Source organism: Mirounga leonina, unplaced genomic scaffold (assembly GCF_011800145.1).
Source record: "Mirounga leonina isolate KUSES-001 unplaced genomic scaffold, KU_Mleo_1.0 Mir_114, whole genome shotgun sequence".
Classification (NCBI taxonomy): domain Eukaryota; kingdom Metazoa; phylum Chordata; class Mammalia; order Carnivora; family Phocidae; genus Mirounga; species Mirounga leonina.
In genome coordinates, this window is record NW_023270265.1 from 37,842,473 (window position 1) to 37,865,901 (window position 23,429).

Below are 23,429 nucleotides of genomic sequence, written 5' to 3' on the forward strand. Positions count from 1 at the left end.
AATTTTCCATAGCTTGAAAAATAAAAGTCAGAATATTGTTTATAATAAATAGCTTTCCTCTAAAGTAGTGTCACCATTTGAGTTCTCCAAATGAATGGTGGTGGCACACATGTTAATATTGGAATGTTTCACTTTTGTATGTAATAAAATGTATATATTTTTAAAAAGTGTATAGACATAGGACACTCTAGATCTGATCACTGCTTGGTCTCCATGCACACATTTTGTGTCTTGGAGGAAAAAAACAAATATTGTAGTCTATGAAGCTCCATTACAGAAAAAGTCATGAAATTTAGTTATGTTGGCTACTCTAAGTAGTCTTTAGGAATATCAACAGTATGTCTAGAAAAATGGGAAAATAATTCAGATTTGTTTGCACTTACCCCCTCTTACTTTATTTTGATAAATTATTATTGGTAAAAAGAACAAGACACATTATGGTAAGAGTAACACTTGTTATAGCTATTTTAAGAAGGTGTTTTGGACTTATATTTCCAGTTTGAAAAGATTTTGTTTTTGGATGGCAAGACATAACCTGACATACAGAAAAAATAAGATGCTGCACTGAATCCTTCGTAAAAATTTAGTAAATGATCTTTTTAAACAATGTTGATTAAAAAAGTGTTAAAACACATTAAAGGGATATTGCCACCATGAGCCCAACTTTTAGAGTCATACAATTCCTTAAAGGTTAATTCATCATCCCAAAGCTTACTTCTCTTAAGGAGAGAAAAAAAGGATGCAAAAATCTAAAACAAAAGGGACACTTGTGGCAACATCTGCGTATTAGCCAAGGTATCCTATTACGGAAATGATCTGAATATAAGGAAATGTGAAAAGCCACGCTCAGAAATGATAATAAGTTACAACTTACAAGAAGAAGGAACAAAATTCAATGATGTAGAAATGCTGATACTATGACTGGCAACATTTAAGTGCACATCTTAAATATTGTAAAAATCCATCAGGATACACAAATTTGGCTCTAACATTCCTTTGGTTACAGAGATGTAATTATTTTGTATTTTAAATAAATATACTGAAACACATCACATTGGGGACTGTAAGATCACGCCACTGGAATATATAATTATATAATGGTATTTATATAATTATATAATATATATTATAATTATATAATTATATAATTATATAATGGTAAAGAATGGTATTCAAATGAAATGGTTAACAGAGCCATATGCTGGATTCTCTTGGGAACTGGTTCTTCATAAATATCTTAAACATTTATCTTTACATTTGATGTTAGCAAAACTAAAGTATTCCAGTTTCAAAGAATTCATCATTCATCTCTCTGCTCTAACGACTAATCTAATTCACATTTTAAAATACAATTGAAGTCCACAAATCTAAGTGAGCATGTTATTTAAAATCCTATTTTGTGTAACTGAAAAATAAAAAAACCTCAACATTAACTCAAACAATTTGAATCTGAAAAAAACGTACCTAGCACAGATAAGGAAACCAGACAGAGACATGCAATGTCTGATAACTGCTAGCTACCAGGAGCTGGCTTTCCTATTAGCTTCCATTAAAATTAAGATTTAAGGACTCACTGGCATCCCTAAAATAAAACCAAGTGTTATACTGGAATGTCAAACAAAACCTTAATCACTTTAGTTTTCTTCATGTTGGAGAAATAGCGTATTACTGAATGATTAACATGTGTCCTTTCATGCATAATTTTAAAAAGCTGAATCATTTTTGACGTTATATATTTTCAAAGGAAGAAATACGGAGAAGGGATTTTCGAAAGCCCTTGCAATAATGTTCGGCACTTCGTAGGACTGTTAGCAATTTCAGTTGCTCTGATTCGGTGACAGGCTGTCACTATACAAACACAAATTTCATCAAAGCTCATTCTCTTACAGTACACACAGCAATGCATTCATATTGTAAAAGGATGCTTTTTTATACAGATGAAGCAAAACGATTTTTTACTGGCTGACACACAAAGCAGGGAAACTTTTTCCAACAACACTGGGCAGAGTGGCACCTGCTCCTTATGTGGCTTTTGTGTTTAGTGACCGAGAGCTGTGTGTTAGGTTTTCTTCGTCCTCTGTTCTAGTTCATGCTGGTGTTTAATAAGACGTTCTATTTCTGTTCCAAGTGTTTGTAGATTTTCCTTTACCAATAAGAAAAAGGGGGAAAGAAAACAGAACCATTAAGTATCATAAGTATACAGATCCAGTTTGAACTGTTTTTGCTTGAATTTTGACACTGAAAGGGTGAGGATTAGTCTTCAGTGCTCTGCAGCATAAACCAGGTGCACAGCAGTTTTCAGTCAGTCCTGTACATTTCAGAATCTTTACTGAAGCTACAGCAAATTTTAGTGCATAGATTTATTACTACATTTACAACTTTATTTACTATCAAGGCCCAAACATAGCACAAATAGAACAGTTGGGTCGGGTAAAAGCCGCAAAAGTAAAGCTGGAAAATACATTAGAAAATGAATGCCCTAATCTTAAAATAGAGTCTCAGCGATTGATTATAACTAATTATATAGGTCAAAGGCCACCCACTGCAAAATAAACAACTGTCTGTACAATAGCGAAGCTGATTTTCTGCTCTTTCTTTCCTTCCTTGCTAGCTTAAAAAATTGTATTTTTCAAGAAAAACACAAAAATTTTATCTCCAGATAAAATGGCTACCTTGCATTATAGAACTAGTCCATTTACGGGCTAGCTCACACTATGAAAGAGGCACCATTATGCCATGCTTACTTACTGGCTGGTAAGTAAATGAGAAATACAGATACCTTCAAAGTAATATTTTTTAGTAATGTATCCTCCAAAACAGCCTGTAATTTTCTGTTGATCTCCAAAGAGAGGTCCAATGTTAATCCACTATCAGCTGGATGGGATGTATATAAAGATGCCATAATGCCACCCCGTCTACTTAAATGGACTTTATTAAAATCAGATGCCTCTGAAGAAAGTGTGCCTGATTCTTCCCGTAAAATGTAACTCTGAATTATTCTGCAAAATAAAATGACACGGTCAGTTATATACTTGTAGAATTAAAAACATTAAAATTTACAAGAATCAACTAATCATAAGCATGAAGATGATTAGCATAAAACAAGCACCTATTAGGTTAATAACAGTAATATGTTAGAAAATAAATTTTCTTATTCACATGGTATCTTTTTTTTTTTTTTAAAGATTTTATTTGAGAGCGCGCGTGCACCCACAAGCAGGGGGGAGGGGCAGAGGGAGAGGAAGAAGCGCAGACTCCCCAGTGTATAGGGAGCCGACTTGGGGCTCGATCCCAGAACTCTGGGATCATGACCTGAGCTGAAGGCAGATGCTTAACTGACTGAGCCACCTAGGTGCCCCCAGATGATGTCTTAATCCCATTTTTATTCAAATGGTATTTACATTAAAGATATATAAACATTGTTTTTCTATTTCTTTCCTTATTACTTTAATCAAAATATTTTAAATTTTTAAAAAGATTTTATTTATTTGACAGAGAGCACAAGCAGAGGGAGCTGCAGGCAGAGCGAGAGGGAGAAGCAGGCTCCCTGCTGAGCAGAAAGCCCTATGTGGGGCTCGATCTCAGAACCCCAGGAACACGACCTGACCCGACCCGAAGGCAGACACCCAACCTACTGAGCCACCCAGGTGCCCCTAATCAAAATACTTTTGAGCAATTTCTTTATGACTCCATTTCAGTTAATATTTTCTATTTTCTTGTTATTAAACTTAGAACTTTATTCATTTTTTAAAAAGATTTATTTATTTAGGGGCACCTGGGTGCCTCGGTCATTAAGTGTCTGCCTTTGGCTGGGGTCATGATCCCAGAGTTCTGGGATCAGGCCCCGCATCGGGCTCCCTGCTCTGCGGGAAGCCTGCTTCTCTCTCTCCCACTCCCCCTGCTTGTGTTCCCTCTCTCGCTGTGTGTCTCTGTCAAATAAATAAATAAAATCTTTAAAAAAAAAAAAAAAAGATTTTAGAGAGAAAGAGCATGCACACGAATGTATGCGCAAGCAGGAGACCAGGGGTGGGGGGAAGTGGCGGCACAGGGCTCAATCTCGCGACACTGAGATTACGACCTGAGCTGAAATCAAGAGTCAGACACTTAACCAACTGAGCCACCCAGGCACCCCTTCTTTTTCTTTTAAAAGTCACGGGCCAACTTTTCGCTAAGTCTAAAATTATTTCAAAATAAAAATTAAAAAGTCGGGCGCCTGGGTGGCTCAGTTGGTTAAGTGACTGCCTTCGGCTCAGGTCATGATCCTGGAGTCCCTGGATCGAGTCCCACATCGGGGTCCCTGCTCGGCAGGGAGCCTGCTTCTCCCTCTGACCCTCCCCCCTCTCATGTACTCTCTCTCTCTCATTCTCTCTGTCTCAAATAAATAAATAAAGTCTTTAAAAAAAAAAAATTAAAAAGTCATGGGTAAAAAGTCGCAATATATAAAAAATATCTTAAAAGAATATGGTATTTTTAAGAGGAATTTTGCACAGCAAATTTTTTTTTCCTTTTTACCAGGTGAGGAAGGAAGGCCCAAGCCCCAGAGAGCCCAGCTCCTGGGAGGGGAGAATAAGCCATTGGAGGGATGAAGAGGAAAGATCACAGGCCACAGGGTCAGGATGGAGAACCCGCAGGTGAGATGAACAAAAAAAACCATGCCAGAGGCCAGTTAGCAGGGGGACGAAATAGAAAACAAAAGTGCATGAAAATCTGTCTCATAAAAGTGACTGAGAAAAAGTAAGGTTTCATGCATGGTACCAAAGCAAAGAACATTAGTGCAAATTAAACGTGTATGGAACGCACTGCACAGCAGATTCCAGGCTGTGCTGACCAGGCATCCCGCCCACCTCACAGAAAGCCAGTACCCCCTGCTCAGGGGCCAGGACGCCCTGAGGCCCCCAAGGTCACCATTCAAAAGGCCGGTTCTTAGCTCAAGGCCCCTGGTGCCCAGCTACTGGGAGCTTGAGAAGCCAGTTTTGTTTTTTTTTTTTAAAGATTTTATTTATTTATTTATTTGAGAGAGAGGGAGAGAAACAGCATGAGAGGGGATAGGGTCAGAGGGAGAAGCAGGCTCTCCACGCCGGGAGCCCGATGTGGGACTCGATCCCAGGACTCCGGGATCATGACCTGAGCCGAAGGCAGTCACTTAACCAACTGAGCCACCCAGGCGCCCGAGAAGCCAGTTTTTGACTTTAGGTCACACTGACCTAGTCCCAGCTGGGCCCAGATCCCCAGCTCTTGGTCTGTCACTTACTGGATTAGTGGTGACTCTGGAACATTTAGTGATTTGACCTGAACACCACCAGTTAATTTATTTGTCCCTGAGTTTTAAGAAATCAATGAAAGTTTAAGTCATAGGCACAGAATCTTGTACTTGGCAGGTGCCCAATAAATTACCCACTTGTCCTACCCAACAGGAAAGATAATCCACAACCCCATATCTCATGAAAATCAAAAGCTAACAGAGTGCTTTTATTAAATCCAACATTATCTTAGTAACCTAAAAAAATTAAGATCTGTTGAACTCTAGATCACCTTAAAGACCTGTTCATCTCTGTATTCCCAAAACCTAGAACATAGTAAATGATCAATAAAAGACTGGGAACTGAATGACTAAAATTAAGAATTATTTTTTGATCTAAAACTAATGATGTAATGTATGGTGATTAACATAACAATAAAAAATTATTTAAAAAATTATTTTTTGAGGGGCGCCTGGGTGGCTCAGTCATTAAGTGTCTGCCTTCGGCTCAGGTCATGATCCCAGGGTCCTGGAATTGAGCCCTGAGGCCTGCAGGGCTCGCTGTCAAATAAATAAAATCTTTAAAAAAGAAGAATTATTTTTTGAAAGATTGGCTCTTGATATGATTAATTTTGAAAACAGTAACTTTACCATATAAGTAATGGTATTTCAAACACAGATCGTGTTATATAATACATACTTTGTTTTTTTCCTAATTTCTTCCACCAACTGTTTGATATGATCTTCCATAAATTCTATCTTTTCATTTTTCCGGGCATGTGCTTTTTGCAGCCTTACGATCCTCTCAATCAACATGGCCTTGTCCACTTCTGGAAAGTTATCCACAGCTACTGACGACCTGGTATTTTCTGGAGATCGATCTTCTGCACTGCTTCGAGCATTGAGGGACCCTGAAGACCAAAAAAAAAAAAAAAATCACTTAGGGTATTGTACTCAGTCTAGAGTCATCTGCTAATGTCACGTATTATTTCTTCTAGTATAAACTGCAAATATTCGATCTAACAGAGTCGGGCACAGAATACAAGTCATACCTGGCCTGAGTTCTTATTTCTGAATATATGAATGACAGAAGTACCAAAAGGGCCTATTACATCTCTCAGGAACCGGATGAGGAAGCAGCAATAGAGAAACAAGAAACTCAAGAAAAAGTCAGAATAACAAGTCTGAAGTGAAACTGAGAGCCAAAGACAGAGACAGAGAAGACAGAACACAGAGTGGGTTAAGCTCTGAAGCCAGTCTCCCGAGGCTCAAATCCTACTCCTCGACTTTCTAGCTGCGTGATGTTGGACAAGTTATTTAATTCTCTGTGCCTTGGTCACCTCATCTTAAAATGGGAATAATATTATTATTTACCTCATAGGATTGTTATCCTCATTTAGAGTTAATATACGTGAAGTGCTTGGAACAGTGCATATAAGTAAGCACTCAGTAAATGTTAGCTATTACTTTTATCAACATCAGTTGAGAAAAATTTCTGATCCTCTCTATCCTACAAACATAAATCTTTTTTCAAATCCATTTTGTAGATTTAAGACAATAATATATCCTATTCAAGGTCACGCACTGGCTTCTAAATACCTATGTGTAGGGGAACCTGGGTTGCTCAGTCGTTAAGCGTCTGCCTTCGGCTCAGGTCGTGACACCAGGGTCTTGGGATCGAGCCCCGCATCGGGCTCCTTGCTCAGCGGGAAGCATGCTTCTCCCTCTCCCACCCACCCTGCTTGTGTTCCCTCTCTCACTGTGTCTCTGTCAGATAAATAAAATCTTTTTAAAAAATAAATAAATACCTATGTGTAGTTTCAATCCACGTTCTTTCTACTGTGTGATCTTCCCACTACTGTAATAGTCGATGTGCAACTCCTGGGAGGGAGTGCAGTGTCATGGCATGCACTCATTCTAGAGTCTGAGAGTTCTGTCACTGTGGATTTGGGGCAAGTCATGGAACCATTCTGAACCTTCGTTTCCTCAGCACTAAAATGCGAATTGTAACACCTCACACAACTATTCTGCAGAGTAAATAATATGCTTAAAGTGCTTGGCGTGATTCCTGGCACTCTAAAATGACAAATACATGATATTTTGCTAATTACCCTTTACACAATGATATCAATCATAATTTTATGGACTCTCTTCATTTTCACTTCAGACCACAGGCATATTTACCATGGGAAAGCTAAAAGATTTAAACTATGTATATATAAAAAAAATCTTAAAATATATTGATGATCATTTCATTAGTTTTCAGGTGTTAAAAGTAACATAAAAGTAAAAAAAAAAAAGAGAGACCATATTATAACAAATCTTCTATATGGATGAATAGAAATCTGAATTTAAAAATGGAAGAGGAAATCGTCACAAAGAATAAAGAAGATGCAGGTAAGATAATAGGAGGTAGGGAGACAGATCATCTAGAACCCCATGACAAACATGAAACCCTAGGAAATGATGAGAACTTATTTAACTGGAAATAATACCACTTTTTATAACTCAAAATGGGAAAAAAAAATATCAACACTTTTTAACACAAAAAAATGCTAGTTCTTTTTACAATCACTAGATAACAACTGAAACCAGAAATTTTTTTACCTGATGAACTAGAACGACTCCCCATACTGCTGACTTCTTTATCATAGCTTCCATTCTCCACCTGATCTAATTTTCTTCGTGCTACAGGAAAAATAAACAAATTACTTGTGACAATTATCATGACCATTTGCCCCACTATTTCTGATTTTAATTGCTAAAATCGCTCAGGCAAAAATGGCTTAAACACAAGAGAAATTTGTGGAATACATACTTTAGACAGGAGGGCTATAGTTGTCATTCATATAAAATGATATCTAGAAATGTACGGGTCAAATACAAAATACATAGAAACAACACTATGATGACATCACTTAGGCATAGTGACCTAACATTCAGAGTCCTGATGGATTTAGATGACCTCTACAATACCAGAAATTTCCCTTCAATTATAGCTTTAAAAACAAACAATTCTTATGGCAAATGTCTGAATATATTCATATTAAGTAAATGCTAAATCTCTTTTATCTGAATACTATATTTCACCCAATAATAACACAAAGTAGTGAGAACAGAAGAGATTAGGAAGTCGGAACACATATCTTACTCATCTTTGTATCCAAGCACATAGCACAGTTTAAATTGTTTAATTTTTAAATGAAAGAAATCTGGGTTCCAGTCCCAGCTGTTAATCATTTGTTCAGGTCATTCATAACCTGTCTGGGTCTCAGTTTCTTCTAAGATGAAGGGTTAGGGCTCAATGATCTCTAAGGTAGAGGTCTACAAGGTGGGCTGCAGGTACCCTAGATGCTGCACAAAACAACTCATAGCATGTGTAGGGAGAAAATATTAGAATTTCCATTTATACTTACATTTCATCTGATCTTTGAAAAGATTTTTTAATCTTAATTTTTATTATGTTTTAATCAGATTCTATTTTTCATGTTTTTTAATGTAGAGTGATACATGTTTTAAATTTATAAATAAATACATATAAATCTGAGAACAAATGCTTAAATACTTTTTACTGATTGGAGTATGTGATCAAAAAAGTTTAGACACTACTGCCCTCAAGTATATTCCCAACTCTCACATTCTGGGGTTCTGTGCATAAACGTCCTTTAGCACAGAAGATGTTATAGACTATTCATGGAACTCCAAGAGGTTTAGCGATTTGGTTATAAACATTAATACATTAACAAGAACATATGGCACTAATCAGTGTGGTAGAACCTGATGTAAAATATATTTTTTCTATAAATCCTTAATGACTAAAAGATGCAACATTAAGGTCTAAGGGTGTGAGAATTTTATACCTTGCTGGAGTTGTTTGGTAAGATCTTTGACACTGGAGGCATGTTTACGTCTTTGGGTTACTAATTCATCTTTTAGTTCTTCGACCTGGGTACTCAATGCTTTAACTTCTGTGTGTCTACAGGTGAGTTCCGCTTGCAGAGTCTGGACCTCCTCTTTTCGCAGTTCTTCCTCTTTTGACAATCTACTTTCCTAAATATTAAATGAGATCAAATAAAAAACACCAACTTTAACACCTGTTTGTTTCCATTACTGCTCATAGTTTAAAACCTGAAAATACAAGGTCTTTGATGGTAGATTCTTCCAGAGTTGTTCCTTACCAGGTTTTGTTTCCCGCACTCCTCAAATTCCTTGTGTGGGAATGCAGGGGGCATATTAATGCATTTGCCATTTTATACATGCAAAACAGTCTATGTCAGAGGTCTTTGGTTATTTTGGACTAACATCTCAAATTATTTTTATGAGTAACTTGAAGACACTCTGATCACTTAGAAATATTAAACCATTTTTAAACTATAAAAATCTAGAGTATTTGAAATACTCTAAAAAATATATAGTAATTCCAGGGGTGCCTAGGTGGCTCAGTCAGCTGAATGTCCAACTCTTGATTTCGGCTCAGGTCACGATCTCAGGGTCACGAGATCGAGCCCCGTGTCAGGCTCCGTACTCAGCAGGAAGTCTGCTTGAGATTCTCTCTCTCCCTCTCCATCTGCCCCTCCCCCCCAAAATAAATAAATCTTAAAATATATATATATATATATATATATATATATATATATATACACATACACACACACACACACGGTAATTCCAGTTACTAATGACAAAAACCATGGTTTTCTTATTTTCAAAAGTGAAATACTTTCTCATAAACACTTTAGGAAGGTATTTTATTATAAATTATATATAGGAAGGAAAAAGGACACTTTAAACAAGTTAGAAGGAAAAACTGACACTTCTCACAGCATTTGAAATTACCAGAAAATCAGGCCAATAAAAAAAAGAGCTCAACTTAACTACCAGTAGGTTTATGCTAATAGGAAAATTTAATTTGTGCCTCTTGTATGTCACTTTAAAAGTTAAATGTAAATGTGTACTTACCAAATTAGTATTTGTCTGTTTCATTTGTTCACATTGGCTTTGTAACTGACTTTCACTACAGGAAAGCTTATCAAATTGTGACTGCAAAGAATTGGATTCAGATTGGAGTTGCGCATTCTTACTAGTGAGCTTTTCTGTAAATAGTAGTAACTCAGATTCTCTTTTCCTACTGCCTTCGATGTCTTTTTGTAGGTCATTAATCAAAGAATTAAGACTTTCCACTTCTTCCTTCAAATTTTCAATTTCTTGTTTACCTCTAAAAAACAAAGTTTATACTTAAGAAAAAAAAAACTACTAAAAGACATTACATTAATGGTTTGGGATTTTCATCAAATAAAATACTTTATAAATGCACTTTTATTCATTCAGCCAAATTATTTATTTGGATTTGCAGGACTACCTAATATATGCTAGGAACTAAGAGCTGTGAGTATAAGTAAGACTGACATGGGCCCGGCTTTCAAAGATTTCCATTAAGGAAATTACATGCGTGATAAAATATTTTTGACGATGCAAGCACAGGGTGGGTTGCCTAACCTAGTGTAAGTGGTGTTTAAACTAACACAGTAGGGGCTAGCAAACTTCTCCTGTGAAAGGCCCAAACTTAAACAATTTAAGTTTCTACGGCATATGGTCTTTGCGGCAAATGTTCAACCCTGCCGCTGCAGTGTGAAAGCAGCCACAGATAATCCATGAAGGAATGAGAGTAGCTGTGTTCCAAGAAAAAATTATTTACAAAAAAAGGCAGTGGGCTGGACTTGGCTCGTGGACCACAGTTTGCTACTTCCTGATCAGAAGAAAAAGTAGGAGTGAGTGGGACAACAAAATATGTTCCAGGTACAAGAAACAGGATGTGCTAGATCTGGGAAGGGAACGAGAATGACTTTCTTGTTGGTACTAACAAACACATGTTCAACACTGATGAGGATAAGGACAGCACTATATGCCCAGCACTTAATATAGCGCATGCACATAGGAGACAATCAATCCACATTTGTAAACAACTATTGCTGAAACCCAAGAGTGCGAAAAGAGAAAGCACAGAGAGAGAAGCAAGGTCACTAATGATCTTCTAAGCCATGCTGTGGCATCTGAACTTACTGGACAGTCCTTGAGGCAATGGGAAATCACTGAAAGGTTTTGAGATTTCCTTTTTAAAAAGACTATGCTAACTACAGTGTAGGAAATGGACTGCAAGGGAAGACAAAAAAAAAAAAAAAACCCATTTAGAAGCTATGGCAGCTTTCCAGATAAAAGAACAATGGCAGCAATAGTAGGAGTGTGAAAAATAAATGAACTTGAAAGATACTGAAGCATTAGCATCAATAATACTCTGTGACTGGTTAGATGTATGAGGGGAAGGAAAGGAAACCAAGAAGGACGCCCAGGTTCCTGGGCTGGAAAATCATGTGGATGCTCCACTCATCGCTCATCTCAGGAACATCAGAGGAGCATATTTATGGGTGGGATGGATGAATCAGTTTGGGACATTCTAAAAGTCTGAGGTGCCTTTGATACCTGTATGTCTGGGCCTGAGCCTTTAAAAGGGCTGAAGATAATGACTTGAAGGTCCTACAGCATACTACAGCAATAGCTGGGCCATTCAGGGTATGATAAAATAGTAACAAAAGAGTTTTATGACAAGGAGAAGGCTGCCAAGGAGACTGAGAAAAGGAGTGGCCAGAAAGTGGGGAGGAACACCAAGGAAAGCATGATATGAAGCCAAAGGAACAGAGCATGTCAAGATAATGGGCTTGGGGCACCTGGGTGGCTCAGTTGGTTAAGCGGCTGCCTTCAGCTCTGGTCAGGATCCCAGGGTCCTGGGATCGAGCCCCGCATCGGGCTCCCTGCTTGGTGGGAAGCCTGCTTCTCCCTCTCCCACTCCCCCTGCTTGTGTTCTTTCTCTAGCTGTCTCTCTCTGTCAGTTAAATAAATAAATAAAATCTTTTAAAAAAAGGAAAGATAATGGGCTTAATGGTTTTATACTGAAAATTCAAGCAAGGCTTACTCTGGGAAGTGTCTGCTAGATTTAAGGAGGCATTAGCAGTTTTTAATGGGATGTTGGGGTAGAAGCTAGACTGAAGTGGAGAGGAAAAGGAGGACAAACGAAGTGACGGCATGGAGGAAGAGTACAGATGATTCTACAAGGATGTTTGGTGGTGAAGGACATGAGAAAGGTGGGGGGACATCACATTAGTTTTGACGTTTTTAATATTGAAATGTAGAAAAACAAAAAGTAGAGAGAGGTAAGAGATAAAGGATAAAGAAGAAATAGTCCAGAAAGATCCTGAGAAGGCAGAAGAGCATGGGATCCACAGAAGTAGAGAGAACAATTCAGTTCATAGGGGAACAGGAACAGGTCTTCTGTAATAACAGAAGGAAGAGAAAGAAGAATAGCTGCAGATGAAGGCAAGTTCACAGAAGAGACAGAAAGAGGTTGCGAGAACAGTTACCTGCAGCTCCCACTTCTCTTGTGAAGTAAATAAGAGGTAATCACCTGCCAAGAGTAAATAGCGAGGAGAGGGAGACCGGAAGTGGGAAAGAAGGAACGTCTGGAATAGATGCTTTGAGGTGGGGGAGAGGCTGTAACTAAAGACATATGGCAGGATTAGAGGTCACTAACATTGCCAGTTGAGGTCGCAGCACCAACCTGGATGATGGTGAGGATTTTGGGCAACACTGAGCAGCAGCCGCTGGGACAGTATCAAAAAGAAGCTATTTGGATTAAGGATGAACTTAGGCTCTGCCAGATGACGTCATGAGTAGAGTTTAGCTAAATGGTTTTACAAGGAGCCAAGGAATGTCAACTCCTGACCTTGCACCACAATACACACAAAGGTACAGATGTACATATATATCTACCTTTTAGAAGCACTAGTAATAGTAGCATAATTTGAACATTAAAGAATAAGAAATTAAAATCCATTCTGTTTTATAAATTGCCACTTCCAATATTTAGGGAATATAAACTTTGATTTTTAGAAGCCATAATAGGAACTTCAAAGATAATCCAAAAAAGTTCAAATGAAAACAGGAATTTTAAATTTTTTAGCTAGTAAAATTATAAAATTCTTATTTAATGTAATAATTACATTTAATAACAGAATCTTGAGATAGAATTAAAAAGCCTATTGATTAGCATAAACAGAAGTTGCTTGGTTTATACCTTTGATGTTGCTCCTGTATCTGATCCACAATTTTCACTCTGTCCAATAAATTCTGAATTTCAGCTTTTTGGCGATTAATAATTTCTTTATATTTGGATAACTCATCTTCTGTTCTTAATCGTTCATCTTCTAGACATTTCACCTATCAAAATTCATAACCAAGTTAGACTATAAACAGTATTTTCTTGTTCCTTAATTACTTCATACAGTGATTATATATTAATAATCCAAGCTAGGGGCTCCTGGGTGTCTCAGTTGGTTAAGCGTCAAGACTCTTGATTTTGGCTCTGGTCATGATGTCAGGATTGTGAGATCGAGCCCCACATCGGGCTCCGCACTGTGCGTGGAGCCTGCTTAAGATTCTCTTTCCCTCCCCTGCCCCTCCCCCACCATTCACACGTTCGCACACTCGTTCTCTCTCTTGCTCAAAAAAAAAAAAAAAAAAAAAAAACTAAGCTAAGTTATAAGGATTAATGTGAAGAAAATATAATGGGACATTAACAGTCTTGGGGTTCAGTCTCAGATTTCTCGTGATTTAGTCACAGGAGTTTTAGCATGTCACATTATTTTTGCTGAATCTCCATTTCCTCACCTGAAAACAAGATATACCTTCCCCACCTACCTCAAAGAACTGGCACAGAGAACAAATGGAAAGGCACATGAAGGACACTTTAGAAATTATTAAATGATGGCAAATTCAAGGTGGTTACTTAAAAGCCTATTTCTAAAGAAATGAATTGACATACAATGATATTTCACATTCATATTAAAAGGGATACTATTTTTACAATGAAGACTATACTACATTGTTAGAAATTAAAACTGTACAAGACTACCCAGGAGAAATATAAAGTCTATTATTTTCTGTCGCTTACAGTTCTAAAGTCCAACTATCTTTCCAATTAATTTGCTGATAAGACTGCCTTATGTTAGGGGCCCAAGGATAAGTGACAGAAACAGGAAATGTGCTGTAAAATAGGAATGTCTGGAAAATACTTCAAAGGGACCAAAGGGATCATTTCAACAAAAGAGTCCCTTGTATTGCTAGGAAATCAATATCCTACTCCTCTGAGTTCTTTCATTTTGGAATGAAAGTGTTTCCCTAACACTTAAAAAAATTAGGAGTCCAAAACTAAAGATACTTAGCCTTCCTCTGAAATCATGACTAGAGATTTCCTTACCTTTGTTCTGAGTGTTCGTAGTTCATCCATACCCTCCTTAAACGTCCTCTTCAGATCTTCCAGTTCTTTTATTTTGGCATGATGCATCTTTTGTAAAGTTTAAAAGAAACCACAAGTCATTATGTATTAAACAAGACCTAAAATTTATTGCCTATTCCTTCAAAAAGGCCTTCAAAGTGGGTGACAGTACTCATTCTTTCTCTCGCTCTGTATGTATTGCCCAATCCAGGGCATGAAAAGAGCAAAGCCACTCACCTCTAGCTGGTCAGACTTTTCTTGCATTTGTTTTTCAAGTTCTCCTTTTGTGACTCTAAGCTTGGCATCAAGCTCATTGGATTTAATTTCTTCTGACTCCTAATGGGAAGGAAATGAAAAAAGTATGACTGAATTTTTAAAGTTTTATACTTTGGAAAGTGAAGGCTTTGGCAGTTAAGTTTACAAATTGTGAAATGCATACCTTGGGTATCTAAAAATGACTGTACTGAAAGATTTTAAATATGTCAATTCTGTATGAACAAGAATAGCCCTTAAGATATGTAACATAAAAAAAAAAAAGATATGTAACATAATATACAGTGGGTTTTAAGTTAAAATTTCCTTGTACTCTTCATTCTTCTGATATTTTTTAGTGTTTTTATTTGGTTATAAACATCTCTAATAAGATCTCTAGTTAAGCTACAAGTACTTTAACACAGGAAATAACCTGTCATTTATTTAACTGTCCTACCAAATCCATTCCACACTTCAAATATTACAGATACAAAACATTAATGAAGCAAGAGTACTGATATTTGGTGTAATTTTATTACTAATCTATTTGAAAAGTTAAGCATACCTGATATGTTTTTATCATATCCTGACAATTTTTCCGTATCTGATCAGCTTCTTCCTTTGCTTGAGTTAACTTTGTTGTTGTTTCTTTGAGTTTATCTTTGGTTTCCTGCATTGACAAAAAGATAGTGTGAGATAAGAAAAGATATATATTGGTCTCTGCCCCAGTCCCGGACAAAAAGCTCCTAAAACCCTTGTAATTTCCTAAGTCATAAGAACGCTAGGAGCATCTCTTGCTGCAGTACTGATTTTGACCTCTTTTCCTGACACAGAGTTCTTGAAACCCTTGTAATTTCCTGGGTGACAGGAGTGTCTTTTGTTCTAATGAGGCGCCTCTGGGTGGGCTCCTGGATGTGGGCTGGTCACCAGAAAGACCAAGTCATGATTAGCAGTCTGGAATCCAGCCCCCAAAGAAGGCCTGAAGATAGAGCTGATGATGGATCATTCCTTCATAATGAACCCTCCATAAAATCCCACAATATGGGGTTTGGAGAGCTTCCAGACTGTCAAATACAACCACACCAAGAGGTTCCCCAACTCCATGGGGACAGAAGCGCCTATGTTTGGGACCCTCCCAGACCTTGCCCTATATAGCTCATCATTTGGCTGTTCATCTGTATCCTTTATCATACCCTTTAATAACATGATAAACCTAAGTCCTTCCCTGAGTTCTTTAAGCAAATCTTCAAACCCAAGGAGGGGGTCGCTGGAATTTCTGATCTATAGCTGGCTGGTCACAAGGGCACCCGGCCTTGTGGCTGGCATCTGAAGTATGTGCATGGTGGGGGGCTGGGGGGCCTTCTTGTATGACTGAGCCCTTAACCTGTGGGATCCAATGCTATCTCCAGGTGGATGTGTCAGAGTCAAGTGAAACTGTAGCGACACCTAGTTGTATCGCAGAGAATTACTTGTAATGGGGGAAAACCTCCACACAACTGGTGACCAAAGTGTCAGAGGCAAAGTGTTCAGTGTAAAAGTAAACGAGACTCAGAGGGAAGAAACACACAGTAGGGAGAAATGGGTTCTTCCCTACACTGGAGAAGGAAAACAGTTTGTCCTTCACAGACAGTGACAAGGTTGGGCCCAGTATTGTGATAAATGGTAAGGACAATGACCAGAGTAGTCCTGGCACTGCCATTGAGGGGTTAGATACTATTCTAGAAATAACACTTTATGCTTCTGACAAAAAACCAAAGTGGACTGTGCAGTTAACTGATAGCCATTAAATAAGGTTAAATTTGATAGTTTTTAGTAAATCACTAAAAGTAATTATTAACCTGGTAAGACAAGAGGAACAAAGTGTTAAACAGCTCTGCACACACATAAAAGACATTCTTTGCTTTACGGCCATGGTATCTATTCAAAACTGTCTTATAGGTCCATGCTACAGTTTGGTTTCTGTTCCTAACCACTCTCCTAAAAGAGCAATTCTGAAGGTTTGTAGGGACTACTCTCTCATCAAATTCAATTACTTTCTCTCATTTTCTATTCTTGACTTACCTGATCCAGTTCTGACCACTCCTGATTCTCTGGATATCCTTCCTCTGTTTCTATTACAAGACAACATACTGTTTTTCCCTTTCCATTGTTGTCTTTTCTGTCTCAACTGGCTTTCTGCTTCCTGTGGCAATTTTCCAGATAAAGCCCTGCTCTGTAGCTCTTTTTCCACAGTTCTTCAGATCACCCATCCAGTCCCATGGCCTGAGCTATTGTGGATTTGAAATCAGGGTTTAGGTATCACCTCCTAGTAGCTGCCCTTCAGAAAAGGGTAGAAGCTGTTATCTGCCTTCCCAAAGACAGAGTCCAGGGCATTCCTGGATTAGAACAACTGATACCCTGTTCTGTAGATTACATGTTTCCTCCAATGAGGACACCACTTCTGGACAACACCTTGCCACATATTAATTGTTCATGTAATATTTGCTGAATCTATGAAGGAATCACTAATATAAGCCTTTGCTCTAGGGAGGCTGGTCTTCCCAAACATCAAATACTCAACTCCCGTTTTTCCTTTTCTCTTGCTCTTCCTCCACTTGGAATGTTTCTCTTCATCTTTTGAACCATCTAAATTGCGTCTATTTTCACACACTACTTTTATGTCGTTTTTGGATACATCTATCATACAACTAAGTACTTAGCTATATACTTCCAGTTGCTGGTCTTTTAATAAGAACTTGATTTGTTTTTTGGGTTTTTTTAAAGATTTATTTGAGGGCGCCTGGGTGGCTCAGTCGTTAAGAGTCTGCCTTCGGCTCAGGTCATGATCCCCAGGTCCTGGGATCCAGCCCCACATCAGGCTCCCTGCTCTGCGGGAAGCCTGCTTCTCCCTCTTCCACTCCCTCTGCTTGTGTTCCCTCTCTCACTGTCTCTGTCAAAATAAATAAATAAAATCTTTAAAAAAAAAAAAGATTTGATTTATTTGAGAGAGCGAGCGAGCACAAACGAGCAGGGGGAGGAGAAGAGGGAAAAGGAGCAGACTCCTGCCGAGCAGGGAGCCCGATGTGGGACTCGAACCCAGGACCCTGAGATCATGACCTGAGCTGAAGGCAGCTGCTTAACTGACTGAGCCACCTAGGCGCCCCAAACCCTATATGGTTTTTTTTTCCCACGTCTGTATCATCAATAACTGAAAAACCTTGGCACACAATAGGTACTCACTTCACTCAAAAAATAACAACTGAGAGATTCCTATAATTCTAAGTAATTATTAAATAAATAACCAAATAAAAGAAAAATTTTGATTAAGGGACTACATTTCATTTATTTAGTGAGCACCTGCCATATAAGGCATTCTTCTAAGCTTTGAGGAAATATTACTGTTAAGAAGACTGAGAAAAATCTCTACTCTCATAAAGCTGGTATTCTAGTGATCACAGGTAATACATAAAATACGTAAGTAAAAATATGTTATATTAGATAATGACAAGTGCTAAGAAGTAAATATAAAGTAAGGGCACAAGGGGGTTTGAGGGGAGGTATGCAAATTTAGAGAGCTAGGTAAAGTGTCACTGAGAGGTGACAGATGGGTAAAGACCTGAAAGAAGTGAGCAAGAATATTTGCTAAGGGACTGGATATGGTGACTGAGAACTCAAGGATAAAGATGAATTGCCATTTCTTGAGATGGGGGAGTAATGGAGGGCAGTTTCAGACATGCTCAACTGAAGATGCCTGTGAGTCACCCAAGACATCAGATGTCAAGTAGCCACCTAAATATAAGAATACGGAATTCTGTATAGAAGTTATAAATCTAGGAATCACTAGTATAGTTTTCTATGCTATGTTTCCATATATGTTTTTGAAGTTTCATGTTTTTCAAGTTCACTAATCTTATCTTCTGTAGCATCTAATCTTCTGTTAATTCTATCAACTGTATTTTTCATCTCAGACATTGTATCAATTCAGCTTTTTTTACAATCTTTTAGGTTTTTCCTTAATGTATTCACACTTTTAATCTATCTTCTTGAATATATGGAATATATTTTATAATAACTGTTTTAACATCCTTACCGACTTCTTTCATCTATGTCATTTCTGCCTTTGTTTCTATCAATTGATTTTTCTTTTCTTCTCATTATAGGCTATATTTTCCTGCTTCTTTGCATGTTTGATAATTTTTTATTGGATACCAGACATTGTGTTATGTTCTTAGGTCCTGGAGATTTTTTAACTCACTTGAATATTTTGGGCTTTCTTCTGGGACATCATTATTTGATACAATTTGATCTGAGGCTTTCTTTCAAAGCTTTCTAAGATGGGTCCCTAACAGACTGTAGTCTCAGGCTAATTAGTCCTCACTGCTGAAGCAACACACTTCTGAAGGCCACCAGATGCCCTATTATGTTAAGAGGGCTTTCTCTTGGCTGGGGGAAACATGAACAGTTCCTACTAGCCCTCTGTGAGCCCTAGGAACTGTTGTCCCTACTCCTTTCTGATAGTTCTTTCTCCACCTCTAACTTTCTCATACACATATACTGATCAGTAAGTAGTGAGCTAAATGAAGAATTGAAGGGAACACACTGCAGATCTCCAAATCTTTCTCTTCTGTGGTACTCTGCCCTCCTTCTTTCAGGTCTTTAACCATCTGTCATCTCAGTGACACTTTCCCTGGCTCTCTAAATTTGCGTACTACCCCTCTTTCCCCCAAATTTCTGACAATGTGTAATATATAGATACCAAGAAATGCTTGAAGTACAAAGTCAATTTTGGAGCTGTAAACAATGAACGATATTTTTTACAATTTATAAAATTTAACATTCTAATTTATTATGTAAATCACACAAGGAAATATCTTTTCACAATCACCAAATATTCAGGCTCAATCTATCCCACAGAAGTCACTGAATTAAGCTTTATGCCTCATTAACTTTACTGCATTTGTTTTTTTTTTTTAAGATTTATTTTAGAGACAGCGTGAGTGCGCACACACATGCACACACGCAAGGGGATGGGGCAGAGGGAGAGGGAGAGAGAGTCCCAAGCAGACTTCATGCTAAGCAAAGAGCCCGACGTCGGGCCCTACCTCATGACCCTGAGGATCACGACCTGAACTGAAACCAAGAGTCAGTCACTTAACTGACTGAGCCACCCAAGTGCCCCTGCATCTGCTCTTAAAACTGATTCTAATAATTTTTCCACTGCATTATAGTACTTACCTTGTGTGAATCCATTTCTGCTTTTAATTTGTTTTGTGCCCATTTTACTTTAATGACATGAGAGTTGATATCTTCCTTTAATTTGTCAATTTCTCTGGTGAGTCTAGTAGTTTCACTTTCCTAAAACAATATCACTAGGTCATATTTTTTCATTTAAACAATCAACCAATTATTTGTATATCTTTTATACCTCCTCAAAATAATCAATTTAATAACACTATATTTCAGAGGTTAGCATATTATGACCTACATAAACCTAATTCAAAGTTCAAATGGTAAGAGAGTAGCAAAATCCTAAATCCAATCAATAGACATAAGATGACTAACATATTTCAAACAACTGGATATGTTGCAAGTACATCTCTATGATTCTTCTCAACTGGCTGGCATTAAGGTGAAATAAAAATTAATTTTTTCCAGAATTCCTGAGAACAATGACAACATTCCTGAACTAAAAGTTAATTAAAAAAAATAACATTCATTATCAAGAAATGATGACTGACTAGAAATAAGACCATGCCATAAGGCTGCTAGTTAACAGCAAGGACTCTGAATAGCTCAGTAATTAAATTTCTTTGAGCAGCATCTAAAAAGAACATGTTTTTCTACAAGAAAAATATAAATTCTATTCCATGATAAATAAGTGTTACATAAGATTCCAGTCAAATTACATAGTTCTTGCTGAGAAACTATTCACATCTTGATCCTACTATGTATGTATTTTACCAAAATAAAATGTTCTTTTGGAGCAGGAACTCATTTCTTCAACATATAGATATTATAAGGTTTTAAAAAAATCTATCAAGAAAAAGTTATTTAATAAACATGTGTCAATATCTCATTTTTTTCCCAGCAAAAACTTTTTGCCAACAGGTAGTGAGATACTAAAGTTACTAAAGCATTCACGTTCTTAGAAGGTAAACTAATAAAAACAACTTTATGTTAAATAGTGACTTTAACCACATTAAGTTATCAGTATTTGATTAGATAAGGAAAAGCAAAAAGAATAAATTTCAACTAAAGTATACCACCACAAGTTATACCTTTGTCTCATACAGCTGGTGCAACCGTCCTTTCTCCTGAGAAAGCTGCTTAATTTTGTTAGTGTTTTTCTCAGATTCTTTATTCGCATCTCTGAGTTTTCTTTCAAGTATCTCTTTTTCCTTTCGAAGATCTAAAGATTCCTTCTCACCTCTTACATACTTCATTACCATTGCTTCTTTTTCCTGGCGTGCCTCTTCACATTTTTTGTTGGCCTTTGGAAAAATATCCAGCATTAATAAAAATTTTTTTTCAAATCAAAACCAAAATAAATCTAAATAAATAATAATTTTCCATAATATTACCAATGTATTTTTTGGTTTTTATACATTCCCAGGACCTGTGTCATGAAATTTTTTAATGAAAGGAAAAATTCAAAATTATAGAAAAATGATACAGTAAACAAAATTAGTATCACTAATACTTGTGTTTACCCCTTTTTTTTTTTTTAACTTCGGCTGACATAGCTGCCGCTTTCTGTTTACTCCTCCAGATCCACTTTCCACCCTTTCCTATCCCACCCTTTGCTTTGGGAAGATGACTATCATGGACCATATCAACAAGTTTCCTTGTGCTCCGAACTTCCAGCCAAAAGGCGGCACTAGGCAGATCAGAAGTATAGGCCAAGAGTGAGATCTGGCTCCTCCAGAATCACAACAGGGTGGCTGAAGGCCAATGCTCAAGTCAGGCGCCCTCACTATACGATTAGCCCCTCCCAGTAGCACTACCTGTTCCCTCTCCTTATTCCTTTAGCTCAAGCACCCCAGGACCCTGCATTTTCCCTTTGAGCCTCCTAAATGTTGTCTATACCTTTTGTAAAGAGTCCTTTTATTAAATTTTCAAATCAGCAGTTTCTGTTTTCTGCCAGGACCCTGACTGTATGGCTGACAATTCCTAAAATCTAAAAATCTTAGCTCCCTTGCAAAAAGTAAGTAACCATATGCTAATTAATCATTTGATTTCCTGTATATGAAAAGCTTTCTAAAGTATTTCATTTAATGGGGTGCCTGGGTGGCTCAGTCAGTTAAGGGTCAGGTCATGATCTCAGGGCCCAGGGATTGAGCCTGTAGGCAAGGCTCCCTGCTCATCAGGGGATCTGCTTTTCCCTCTCCCTCTGCCCCTCCCCCCGCTCGTTGCTCGCTCTCAAATAAATAAAATCTTTAAAAAAGAAAAAATAAAGTATTTCACTTAATAAAAAATACCTTATTGGACTAAGTGTAACATCTATACACTCTTAAAATTATTAATATAAGCTGGTACTCCATATTCTGAAGTTTTATGCAATGAAACTTTTACAGATAACCCTTCATTTAAGTACATTTAAATTCACAATTTGCAAATATGATGGAGCACATACTTATGTTATAAAAGATGGAACCTTAAACTTTAGGGATTTTCAATGGTATCTAGTGGTAAATGTCAACTAATACTATAACTGAATTGAAGACGGTATAATGTGGGGTTTTTTGTTTTTGTTTTTTTTTTTAATTTTATTTATTTGACAAAGAGATAGCCAGAGCAGGAACACAAGCAGGGGGAGTGGGAAAGGGAGAAGAAGGCTTCCCGCAGAGCAGAGAGCCCGATGCAGGGCTCGATCCCAGGACCCTGGGATCATGACCTGAGCCGAAGGCAGGTGCTTAACGACTGAGCCATCCAGGCACCCCGAAGACGGTATAATGTCAAGATAATGTAGGAAAAGCTCCCAACTCTGATGAAAAGTAACTGACAAAGAATGTTTCATGAAGTTCTGGTACAGGTGATAAGCACATCTAGTTGACACTCAGAATACTATACATACAAATATTTTTTAAAATTGTACAATTGGGACTTTTTTTCCTCACTGAAATAGCCTGCTAATTTTCAAGAGAAATTAAGGGAAACATTGGAATAGGAAGGTCAGAGATCCTTGAGGATTTCACAATGTAATTGTGGACAAGGACTGAGAAAATTGTACTGAACTGGTTAACAGAATTAGCTATATTTTTTAGAGAGTTGAATAACTGTCCTTAAAAAAGGTAATTAATGGTAATGTCAACTTAAAAAGAAGTCAGGTTTCATAAGCTCATGCTTAGACAACATACTGGATTTTAGAAACACGAAGAATAAGTTGTGGCTTCTGTCCCAGAAGAGCTCACTACCTAGTATGATCAACATACAAACAAAACATTTATACAACATCACATTAACAACATATATACATATAATATATAAAGAAATGTGCAAATGCCTAAAGATATAAAATAGCATGATTTTTTGGAGGATACCAAGACATTTTGTAGGATTTATTATTTGGTGTGTTGGTTGGACTGGTGAGTAAGTAGTTAAGAAGTAGACTGGTAGAGATCAAATCTTCAAACA

The 23,429-nt window shown here is 37.4% G+C and overlaps 1 protein-coding gene across 2 annotated transcripts in view; it reads right to left on the bottom strand.

Annotated features, from left to right (window-relative positions):
• Positions 1-1,728: 1,728 nt before the first annotated feature.
• Positions 1,729-23,429, bottom strand: part of CCDC186 (coiled-coil domain containing 186) — a 44,949-nt gene continuing 23,248 nt past the window's right edge. For both annotated transcript variants that reach the window (XM_035029494.1, XM_035029489.1), the window contains 12 exons: positions 21,074-21,286; positions 20,031-20,150; positions 15,382-15,486; positions 14,802-14,900; positions 14,547-14,633; positions 13,365-13,507; positions 10,199-10,454; positions 9,100-9,289; positions 7,847-7,927; positions 5,940-6,150; positions 2,780-2,999; positions 1,729-2,143 (listed from right to left, as the gene is read on the bottom strand). In XM_035029494.1, coding sequence (XP_034885385.1) covers positions 2,060-2,143; positions 2,780-2,999; positions 5,940-6,150; positions 7,847-7,927; positions 9,100-9,289; positions 10,199-10,454; positions 13,365-13,507; positions 14,547-14,633; positions 14,802-14,900; positions 15,382-15,486; positions 20,031-20,150; positions 21,074-21,286 — 1,809 coding nt within the window. In that variant the 3' untranslated portion in view covers positions 1,729-2,059. The remainder of the gene's footprint in view (positions 2,144-2,779; positions 3,000-5,939; positions 6,151-7,846; positions 7,928-9,099; positions 9,290-10,198; positions 10,455-13,364; positions 13,508-14,546; positions 14,634-14,801; positions 14,901-15,381; positions 15,487-20,030; positions 20,151-21,073; positions 21,287-23,429) is intronic.